Source organism: Coturnix japonica, chromosome 8 (genome assembly GCF_001577835.2).
Source record: "Coturnix japonica isolate 7356 chromosome 8, Coturnix japonica 2.1, whole genome shotgun sequence".
Lineage (NCBI taxonomy): Eukaryota > Metazoa > Chordata > Aves > Galliformes > Phasianidae > Coturnix > Coturnix japonica.
Window position 1 is genome coordinate 7,675,769 of NC_029523.1, and position 12,249 is coordinate 7,688,017.

Here is a 12,249-nt window from a genome sequence, read left to right on the forward strand (position 1 = left end):
AGGTGTGCATTGTGGAGGAGGTGGTAGAAGGTTCTCCATGCACAGAGCAGAAGCTCCCTGCAGCCTGTGGGCACCACACAGTGTAGATCTCCATTGCAGCCGTGGAGCAGCCCATTGTGCAGCAGTAGATGTGGCCTGGAGAAGGCTGCAGCCATGGAGCCCCCACAGGAGCAGCCTGGGCCAGAGCTGCAGCCCATGGAGAGGAGCCTGCAGTGGGGCAGGAGGGCTGGGGGAGATGGACAGTGCCTTGTGACCCTCCTATTCGATATCAAGGCCACATATACCCTAGGTTTTGTAGCCCACATGTGTGATTCACCCTTTATAGACATCTGCCTAGCATCATGAGATGATCCATGCTCCTTGCAGCACTACTGGAAAATATTGTGTCCCGGCTGACTCTTACATCTGATTACTGATAATGTGTAATTACTCTAGGGAGTTCTATTATTTGTGGAACTGCCAAACACTGTTACTATGCAATTAATCCCACTGAATGATTTATGGAGGAAAGGACTTAGTGTGAACGATAATAGCAGGATCTGGTTTTATCTAATGGTTCATTAGCTATATTGAATGAGAAGTACAGTTTTTCCTCTTCCTCAGACAATCCTCCATAAAATCAAGCCAATCCAGTTTTGTTTTTGCTTTGGATTTCTTCTCCCTGCATGACTTTGTTCACCCTTCTATTGCACCAGTCATTCAGAAAATAACTTCTTCCATCAATAACGTCACATATATACAAGGAGTTTCTTCTAAATCACTATTTTAATGTTTAAAGTTGGCAATATGAATCTGAATGTAGCTTTCTGCTTCCTTAGAAGCCAAATGCATCTTAAAAGAATCTCGTAAAGAGGAGAGTCCTTTATGTGAGACAGTGCACTGCCTTTGACTAGGCATGTAGCTAGGAATATTAGCTATGTGCAATAGAAAAGGAACACCAGGACCAAAATCTCTGCAGAAATGTGTTCCTTTTTTATTAGGAAAGTCTTCTATAGGCTTAATTATCATGGACAAAAAAAAGTATAGTTTCCCAGGGAAATACTACCCACTGATATCACAAGAATTTAGCTCTGCTTAAGTGCTGGGAGGTATGTTCTCTGTGCACTTATAACCAGGTCATTATCACCATGGTTATGAGTTTTTAACTGACTGAAAACTGTAGGCATTTGCCTCATTAATGCCAAATGTTACGGTTTATTTCTGGGAACTGAAAACCCTGCTGCCCAGTGAAACCTGTGCTGTGATAATCTTTGAAAACAATGCACTTGAGAATAGCCTGCTTGGTTTATGTCAAATGGTTTTACACATATTTTGTTTACTGGTTCTTAGGGCCTTTTGGTTGTTAAATAACTTTGGTTTGTTCTATTTTGCTTTGTGAGTTAGTGTTCTTCACAGACTGTGGAGCTAGCTCTTATGAAACAAGTGATTACAGTGCTCTTTGTTCATCTGCAATCACTTCTGGACAATGCTTGCATCTTAAAAAAAAATATTTGCATTTACATTTTACCATTCCCTCTCCTGTTTTTGCCCTTTTTTAAATTGTATGCCTTCAGACAAAACACTTCAGCTGTGATCTTGAGGCTGAATATAGCCATACTTCTGTGCTCGGAAGATAATTAAAGTGCTATTTCCTTTCCAGTGTTGCTTCTCTTGTTGCAGTTTTCTTTCTATCACAGACAAAACATGCAGAATTGTAAGTGATTCTAGTAACAGCTGGATCAAGACAGAAGTATCTCATTTGGGAGTAACTCCCTTCAGTGATTTTACATTACTGGTCCGTAGAAAATAAATAAATAATTAAAAGCAGCCTAAAGATAAACTCTTTCCCATTGTGTTTCTGTGCACACTTACATGAACCACGTGCTGCCACTCCCATAATCAGAACAACAGTTATCACTACCTGTGCCTTGCATCATCCAGGTGAAGAGTAAACCTTCATGAACAACAGGGCACACCATAATTACACAGACCCTAACCTTCTTTATTTTGTGACATCAAGAGGCATAAGAATAAAAGAACAAATAAGAATTGTTTCTATATCCATTTCATAAGGTTTCATGAAGTTGGATTGCTTTATAGACAGATGGTTGAAAATTATAATAAAGATAAAAAAAAAAAGAATCTTTGTAAATAGAACTGCATGCATACATGCTGAGTATAATCTTTCAGAACTAGTATAAAATTCGTAACAACCTTCATCTCTCTTTTTCTGTTTTCTGGCTATTTATCTTGTATAATGTACATACCCGTCTTTGTAATTAAATTAACTAATTAGGATTTCTTATATAAGGTTGGTGTGCAACAAGAAAATAAGATTTTATTAAAAAGAATTAGATCACTTTTGGGAGAAGGAGGGTACTGGAGGATCATGGGTAAGTCAGAGTTGTCACTCTGTCCATTTCCTAGCCAGATCTGATAGCCATGCAAGAATCTTTACACTGATTCTGGATGATTAAGCAAAAAACAAGGTAAATCTGGCCCTGGTATAAATACTGAAGACTGCCAAATGTGCGCAGGAAAGAGAGATCCTGACATGATCTCATTTCCTTGTGCTGTTGGCGCTCTGCAAAGAGATTTGGCTGAAGCCAGTTCTGTGTGTTCTCTCCGCAGGCTGCTGGCATTGCAAAGATCTCATTTTCCATTGCCAGGAACACTTGTTAAAAGTGACAGAAAGGTGCCAACCAATAGCCCAAGATTTCACGTTGACTTTGTGAAAATGTTAGGACTTGGAAAATACAAAACAGTGTCGAGATAGCACGAGCCAGTTACAGCCATTCTCATGTGCTGGTGTAAGAGAGTCAGGTGATTCTGAATAATCCTTCATGGATTATTTTAGCAAATCTCCATATTGCTTTCAAACGAGATTATTAAAATAGAAGGATTCCTTTTGTTCATAAGGGTTATTGTTAGATGGAGGTTCAGATTTTGGAAATGACCTCTTTGACCTTACAACTTAGGCTTATTCTCCAGGAGATTTGGTATAGAATATAACACTTGAAGTAACAGGTGACAGAATCACCTTTACTCAGAGACAAATTAAAAACAGAGGTAAATGTCAGAGACATCTAGGATGGCAAAGCAAAGAAAACAGGGAAGTTCCCACAAAGTAGTTGGGAGCAGCTTGTTGAAGTGGATGATGAAGGAATTGGCTGTATTTTGGCAGTAAAGAAAAGAAGGAAGATATCCCATGGCCAACATTTTGTGCTACAGCTCTGCTTATGTTTTGTTTCATTTTTTACATTTTTTCATTTTTACATTTTCCTCTTTCTGCTTGGACTTAATACTAAGAAGAAAGAATCAAAAGCCATGAGTTTTCAACAACATCCAATCCACATTAAAAAAAAAAAAAGAATACTAGTGAGATTGTGCTATACCCTCCTATCTTCAGGATTTGGGATATTATCTTGCTACCTATACAGGCTAAAATAATCATGGAGACACTACCTTGCTGCCAGCCAGCCCTCTGGGCATCACAGCAGTGCTTCACAAGTGGCAGTGCCTCATTGCTGAGAAACTGAATTAGGTCTCCCCTCACCCACCCCCCACCCCCCACCCCCCCTTTTTTTTCATTTAGGGTAGCATTTAAAAGTAAACTTACTTTTATAATTGTTTTTACAGACAATTAAAATTCATCTACATAATCCATAAATTATGTGGACCACTTGGTTTCATTATTGTTGATGTTACTATTAAGAATGTATTTACTTGTTTAAAAACTACATGCTGCCAAACATAATCCTCAGCTGTTAAAACAAAGCTCTGTTTGTGGCAGCTATTGTTTTGATACATATAGATGTACTTTGATCCTGTGGTTACATCCAGTATTTACAGCAGGCAAGACGCGACCTAATCTTATTTTAGATCTTTCCTAGATGCAAAATGTTGCACCTCATGAAAAGTTCTTGCTTCTAAATCTTGCTTTGCTACACAGAAAAAGTCCAATTTTTATATGTGATTTCAACAAGGAATTGCCATGTGCACCTGGTCTGGTAGTAGTTCAGGAGTGGCCTGTGGCAAGGGATCTGGAACTTAATGATCCCTTGGGTCCCTTCCAACACAGGCCATTCTGTGATTCTGTGATTCATTGATTCTGTGTGCGCAATTTTAATCCTTGAAAAATTCACTCTGCATTTTTATGAACTGTATTTATTAAATTCATTTTGATTTCTATAGGTATGAAGAAATAAATCATCATTAGATGTTGATTAGGTAAAATACTGGTAGTGGTGCCCTGCTGTCAAAATAGCACTCGCCAAAGTTTCTTGTACTGGTGAAATGTTTGCAGTCTTACTTTTCATATATAAAACAATCTATTTCATCTTAATTAAATCTGAAATATATAGACTTACAATATATGGTCTGAATTACAGACTGAATTAAAGGGAAACTTTATAAAACAAGCTTCTGAACTCTTTTTTGAATAATGAAGTAAATGCTTTTCCTTTCTTTTACCATCAGGTAACAGAAACGCGAACTGGTCCTCTTGGCTGCAGTAACTATGACAACCTGGATTCTGTCAGTTCTGTTCTGGTTCAGAGTCCTGAGAATAAGATTCAGTTGCAAGGTATGTAGGTGTAATTTTATTAATTTGTTTTGGAACAGGATGACATTTATCACACTATTTGTTTTTCTTTTTTTCCTCCTCATAAAAGGTCATTATTTTTTCTTTGTGTGTGTGTGTGTGTGTGTGTGTGTGCGCAATAAGTACATTTTAGGCAAAGTGAAGGAAATGTCAGTAATTCATGTTGCCTTTCAAATCAAAAAATATTCTTTACCCATCAGAAAGTAATCTGAATAATGCTGTTAACATTTTGCATCCCGACTTAGCAATGACTCGCTCACCTTTCACAAAGCCCAAATTCCAATAGGTTCTACCAAGCACAGAATGACATTTCCTGTGCTTAGCCTGCTTTGCACATTTTGCGTAGTAACCCTGTCCCACTGGAACGAACAGATTCACCAGAGGAACAGGGCATAGATTTGCAAGGTCTTTGAGTAAAGCAAAGTACAAAGACTCCTCTGGGTCTTAAAGGAAACCCATAAGGTTAGACATCTCGCTCATCAGAAAAATGTGTAAAATGGTATCACTTCTGACTCATTTTTAATAAATTCCAATGAGTGCATATCCCAGACTGCAGACCTAAACGTTGTTGAAAGTGAGCCTCTAGTAATTGTCTTATTTTTTCTTTGTCCATTTTCAGTTACACAAATGCAACATAAGCAACTTTCTGTTACTGCTGTGAGAACAGACCATATTCTCTATAATTTATATATTTATGCCTAACTGTACACAGGGACAGAAGAGTATGGGTCTTAATTAAACAGTTATCTCAAGTTGTAAAAGTTATTGATATTGGTTCATACATGAGTTGGACGTACAGTGTGAAATTGTTACTGATTATTAAGACCGGCTGCTAGTAAAAGATAACCTTGTTTAGAACATCTGTGTTTGTTTTTTTTTTTTCCTTTCCTTTTCCATTAGGTCAGAAGAGTTTAAAAGACACGATTTCACCAAAAACATATGTATTTTTTTAGAAGAACTTGTCATTTCTACTGGAATGCAGTGAATAAAATGCATCCATTAGTCATTTGCTATTTTTAAAGGTCTCCAGAATTTGCATGATGCTTGTCAGTTAAACCTTGGAAATTAATCTTTGCTTCAGTTGGACAGCTGTTTGACACATGCCATTAGATTGTCATGAGAAATGTAGTAACACAACTGCTAGAACTATTTCACGCTTATCATATAGGAATTGAACAAGACAGGACTGCTTCTTTGGGCTTTCTTTTTTCTATCAGAATTCTAAGTTTTTTTCATAAATACACTTGTACACTGAAAAAGTACACTAGGGTAGCAAGAGTTTTACATGTTTTGATATAAGGCAGAGAAAGGCACAAGCAGACCAGCTTTTAGTAATATTGTCGTGCATCCATAACATGGTTTTCTACCTGGAAAGATTATAAAATTACTGTTACATATATATTGTATTTACCTAATATGCAGGAATAAATCTCCAAGAAATTGTTCAAGTGCCTGTGTAAGAAAAATATAAATCACAAATAACCAATATGCTGAGAAATAAGCTCCACTGTTTCCAGAGAGAATATTTTTAATCCAGAATATAATTACAACTAACAAATTGAAATTTACAATGTACTTCACTGTATGGTTGGTTTTGTTCATGTATTTTTATCCTATTGCTTCACTGTTGTAGACAAAGAACTAATAGTTACAGGTTTCCATACATACAATTTAACATGTTCTCATCATTGAAATTAATGTTAATAATGGCCAATTTTTTCAGACGAATAAACTTCTGGTAAACAATATGCTAATGTTTTTTATTTCAATATCTGAGTACAACATATGTTTTTACAAGACCTCTACATGTCATGGCATGGTAAAGCATGAAAATGCTTTGCAAAGAGATCTGAGACATAGCAGAAGGATTTTGAGCAACAAACATCCTTCCCTTCTCTATGCTAAACCTTTCTAGAAATAAGAATGACTTCTTTTTCTCAGGATTTTATATACTTACCCAGAATATCCAGCTGACTGTCTCTTAGCAATTTGAAATCCTGTAGGAGTGGAGGCATCTATTTGAAAGCAGCTGGTTTTAGCTAGTTCCAATGCATGCTGCAGTCAGGGGACTTTCTGTAGTGATGGATCAGGTCCCATCCTGCAAGGTCTGCTTGGGGTACTGGCAGATGAAATAGAAGTAAACCACTTTATAAATCCATACACTCAAAAAATCAATAGAAAAGCTGTTCTTTATTTGATTTTGCACAAAATGACACAGTTACACTTCATATGGAATCACTGTACACATATATTTGTAAAACACCTGGTAAAAAAGGCTGTTATATGTCAATGGTTAGAAATGAAATATATGGCTAACTTTATTTTCCTGAAATTCCTTCCAGCTCTATTTTCCAATTCTTCTTAGCCTGGGTCTACAGAAGCACGGAGAAGTAACTAGAGTAATTTGAACATATGTGTATTTCAGGTATATCTACTTGTGCCAAAGCCAACATGGAAAATAAGTCCATTGTTTACCTTCAGATCTTTTTTTCCTCCTTGTACAGCTTCCTTACTTTTACCATTGCTGTCTTCAATGCTGATTTCCCTTCAACACTCTCAAAATTTGCATTAGCTTCCAGTATAAGGATCATAATTTATCTGCAGGTTTCCATACTGAAAACTTCTTACATCTGAGGCTCTTCATTCAGTCTCCTATTAAGGAGAAGTTGATGTAACCCACCACTTCTGTTTTTGACCATCCCTCCAGAAGGAAATACACAAGTATATGATTTGAGCAATAGCTATTAGAATGAATGTTCCATACTAAGACAGCAGTGCAAAATATATGAAGGTTGCTCCAAAAGTAATGCCTCCTATGTTATTATGTTGGCCCACAATGTCAGAGGCTAATATTTGTGGTATAGCAGTAGAGGCTGAACCTTCCCACAGATATTCTGTGACATTCTGTGGTTGTGAAACAGGTGGTAGCAGAGGAGTCTTACAGGGTCAGACATGGAAGTGCATAGGAAGCACAAGTGTGGAACTGAATTCCTTGTGCAGAAAAAATGGCACTAATTGATATTCACTAATGTTTGCTGAGTTTTAATGGAGACTGAACAGTGAATGTGAGTGCAGTGAGGGGTGGGTGGTGTGGTTCAGCTTTGGTGATAGCTGGGTGAAATTTTCACCCAAAATGAAGAGAATCTCAATCAACTCATGTGCATAACTTGGTGGATTATGTCCCAAAAACTTTGTGCAAAGGTGAATAATGGTTTAAATGCATTGGAAAGCATAGTGGCAGTATTGGAATATTGCAAAGTTTGTACCAGGTGAATCCCATAAATGTGCACACAAGAACAGAAAGAATGCTGTATGCAAGTCTGTCGGGACCTACTGAACCAATATGGAACAGAAGGTGACCTATTCCTGGATTGCATCATTAGCACTGATGAGTCCAGGTGTCACCATTATGAGATGAAGTTAAAATGACAGTCTGTGGAGTGGTGAGGTGAATTCCCCATCGAATAAAAAGTTCAAGATGCAACACTCAGTGGGAAGCGATGTGCACTGTGTTTTGAGATAGGAGAGGAGTGATCACTCTGGATTTATCAGAACCCAGGGAAGTCATTAACTCTTGACTGCTACATTCTGACGCTGACTAAGCTGAAAGCTAGAACTTCCAAGGTGAGGCCAGAGAAAAAGACAGCCTTCCTCTTGCAAAATGATAAATGCAGGGCTTGTTTGAAGACTGTGGAGCACACTGCCAATATTGTTGGACTGTTCAACCACACTGCGCCTGGGCAACTGGTAGCAGCTGTGAAACAGTGAATCACCTCCACTAGTACAGATGCTACATTTTTTATGAATGTAGTGTGCAGGGTCTTGTTCATTGCTGGTGAAAATGAATTGCTAATGGTGATGATTGTGTTTTGTAGCTGAGAATTTGCTCTGCCAAATAGTGTTATAGCTGGTGTACTTTCCATGGAAACAAAGGAGGCATTACTTTCAGAGCAACCTATGTATAAATTAAATGAATTCTTAGGCAATGAAATTTATGACATACTGCAAATGCTAGGAAGATATATAAATTTTCTTGTATTTTTTCTTTTTATAGCTTATTTAACTTAATTCTTTTTTTTTTTTTTTTTTTTTTTTAAACATCTTGTGTAACTACGGGAATCTGCTTTGCTTGAGGATCTTTTTGAGTTTAATAACATAATACTTATTCTATTTCCTTAAGGTCTTCAGGTCATCCTGCCTGAGTATCTGCAAGAACATTTTGTCCAGGCAGCTCTGAGCTATATTGCTTGCAATTCAGAGGGAGAGTTCATCTGCAAGGACAATGATTGCTGGTGTCAGTGCGGTCCCAAATTCCCTGAGTGCAATTGTCCCTACATGGACATTCAAGCCATGGAAGAAAACCTGCTCCGCATAAGTGAAACTTGGAATGCATATAACAGTGAATTTGAAGAATCTGGTGAGATGCTTTATGAGATTTTTGTCTGTTTGACTGTGTCTTATAAAACCTATTTATGCAACAGACTACATCCGAAGTAACCAAAATGGTTTACAGATCTAAAGCTAAACATATTCTAAAATGCATCCTGGATCTCAGTCTTAAATATTCTGATAAGAATTGCTATCCTCACCCCATGATGATCAGTCTAGGTAAGTACATCAGAGTGTAAGCAGGCTGTACTGAAAATTTATGTGCTTTACTTTGTGGAGTCCAGGGCTATGAGGACTCACTCCCTTTTGGAGGGACAATTCTACTGGAGGAGTCAGAAAGCAGAACAAACCAGAGACAAAGTCAGGCTGTATGTACTCTGAAAAGGTATTCTGAATTTTTACACTGTAATGCAGCTGAAACAGCTGCTTCATTTCACATCTATTTTTTTCTGTGCTGGGTCGGTGTTTCTCTTGTACTTCCTTTCCATCCCATCCCTCCAGAGATGCTGTGAACCTTACATATTGGGCACAGCCTGCCCTTGATTTACCAACGAGTTCATAGTTCAACCCACTGTAGCTGGTAACTTGTTTCTTTGTATGATTTCTGCTTCAACTGGGCCTATCTATGTTGCTTCTACAGCACTTCTGTGCCACATCAGTTTTCTCTAAAGCACTGAGATTTGTTTCATACATCATTTCACCTCTCCTGATCATCAGAACTTTCTGTTCTGTAGGGATCCTCAGGTAAAATCAGCTTCTGAACAAATGTTTTCATTCAGTAATATAAGTAACAGCTGTCTAACCAGATGGTGGGAAAAGTAAGGAGAGCTCAGCAGACCTGGGAAAAATTGTGAAGAAAAAAGAAATGAGTGAGAAAGAGAGAAAGTATAGAAAAAGCAGAAATTGCTATTTGAATTAAGTTGTATGGGAGAAAGAGAATGAGCAAATGGCAGAGAGGGGGAACATTGCCTCTTTGAACATAGGAAGAATACAGGTGTGAAGAAGAAATATCTGTGCAGTACTTAACTGTGAACAGTACATTACCAGTGTACCTTTATTTATTTACATTTGTGGTGCTCTTAAAGATTAATTTCTTAATTAATTAATTAAGTCCCTATATGTGTTATGTTTTCCAGTTACTTTAACTTCTGCTGAAAGTGCTTTTGAAGATCTCAGGTCCTTTTCCAACTCTTAGTCTTATTCTTAATATGAAAGTACCAGAATTTTCTCCTTGGAGAATATTTCTGCTTGGAGGATCACACATTTCACTGTTTATAAAAGAATTAAATTTTTTTAAAATAAAATTTATAAAAGAATTAAATTTATGTGAATATTAGTCCAACATTTTTTTTCAGTGACTATTTTAACACCTGCATGCATTTCTGGGGTAGTGCTATCAAAGCTTCCCCCAGCTTTGCAAACTGGGGGAAGTGTTGTCTAGGAATTTAGAGTCAGAGTAAGTAGGTACAGGGTAATCCAGCACACTGCCTACAGGCCCACATTACCTACTACAAAATGCTGTGGAATGAATGACCTCCATGCGCTGAATCTTATGACCTCCACATTTACAAAAAGTTAAACACACAAGTGTATTCATTTTCTAAACATCCTACCGTCCTAATCCTTCCCTACTTCAAATACAGCAAAATAGTTATTTGAATATAGGGAAAAATGTTGTCCCCATATGAAAAGCTTTAAAACTTAATATGTTCACTTGTGATCTTGCACATTATCTGTCCACAGAATCTAGCCTGAAGAGGAAGAAGTAAATATTCTATTTAAAATTGCTTGTTTATAGTCAGTGTTATCTTTCCTTCCATCTGTTCAAGATAAAACAGCAATAGGATCAGAATTTTAAAAGTGAGAAATGTTAGCTTTTTAATACCTAAATCCCATTTAAAATTAAGAGGTGGCTACTTTTAGTGTGTGTTTGAAACTCTCCGCTTGGACTGAAAGAAAAAGAGAAGGATAGAAAGGAAAGAAAGGAGGAAAGATGGAAGGAAGGAGAGAAAGGAGAGGAAGAAAGGGGAAGAGAGAAAGAGATGAAGAAAGGAAGAAAGAGAGAAAGAAAAACAGAATCATTTTTTTCTAGGGTTTACTGCTCTCTTCCAAATTAACAGGTTTACAATATTACATTGTCTTTTAAATCAGGAGATACAAAAGAAAATTGTGTCTACATAGTTAAAAGGTCAAAAATTCTATACACTACAATTACAACAGAATAAACGTAACAATTTGGTATGACTCACCTATACATACATATACTTATAAGATTAATTCAAAATTGGGTGAAATGAAAGCATGCATTATATGAAAGATTTCTTCCTGTTTTTCTTATATAATGACTCTAGTCTACAGTGTGGGTTTGCTGGTAGTGATTATGAACCATAGAGATTAGATAACCAAACACAGTTCCTGTTGAGTGTTCGTCTTTGTTACATGCAGATTTACATATTTTATTTCTTTTATTATTTCTTCTGACATCTTTTAACAACTCAAACCTCATTTCAGAGAACATAAAGCATTATTTTAGTTATCTTACATTTTGCTGGCTCTTTCATGTCTCTGCATATCCTCCAGAAATATGTACTTGATCACTATTACCTCAGTGAGTTTCATATAGTTTTGTAATATTGAGATATGCTCTATGTTTTCTCAAGGAAAATACAAGAGCTACTTAAAACTGTTTACTCTGAGCCATCTGCTTATTCCTTATCGTATCTTCTGGCCTTCAGACTTAGCTACTACCTTTTCAAGATAAGCAGCTGTTTCCTTATTGAAAATCTATCCTAAAGCTGTTCAACGTTTATTAACAGATTTCATTAGTTTCTCAAGGCCTTTGGCTGAATTAATGTGTTAACAAAGTTCTTTGAAAACATTATTCCAAGAATCTATGTTCTTACAGCATATCACCTAATGCTTGACCACAAAAATATCACCTCTAACGGAATCAGTTTCTTTTATACTCTATCTGCATGAAACCAGCTTTTCACAAGAACTGGTGTACTAAAAGGACATCTAGATAAACTCTGCTTGACCTCTTATCAGATATCAGTTTCAGTGAGATCCCACAACATTAGTCCCAGTCATGTTAGTTAGGCTGAAGTGCTGCAATACTCACTTGTATGCCTGAAGTCCTACTGCTCACCTCCCAGTCTCTTTTCAGTGTTGAACTTGCCCTTTTAATTTGCCACTTGTCCTGTATCTCTATCCATTTTACTCTTTGTATTAGGAGCATGTACATCTAACTTCCTCTCCTACTCCACTTTCTTTGGGTA

General features: G+C 37.0%; 1 protein-coding gene across 3 annotated transcripts in view; it reads left to right on the forward strand.

The window, feature by feature from the left end:
- Positions 1–12,249, forward strand: part of BRINP3 (BMP/retinoic acid inducible neural specific 3) — a 191,153-nt gene that overhangs the window by 129,402 nt on the left and 49,502 nt on the right. For all 3 annotated transcript variants that reach the window (XM_015869841.2, XM_015869843.2, XM_015869842.2), the window contains exons 5-6: positions 4,459–4,564; positions 8,763–8,999. In XM_015869841.2, the coding sequence (XP_015725327.1) occupies positions 4,459–4,564; positions 8,763–8,999 (343 nt within the window). The remainder of the gene's footprint in view (positions 1–4,458; positions 4,565–8,762; positions 9,000–12,249) is intronic.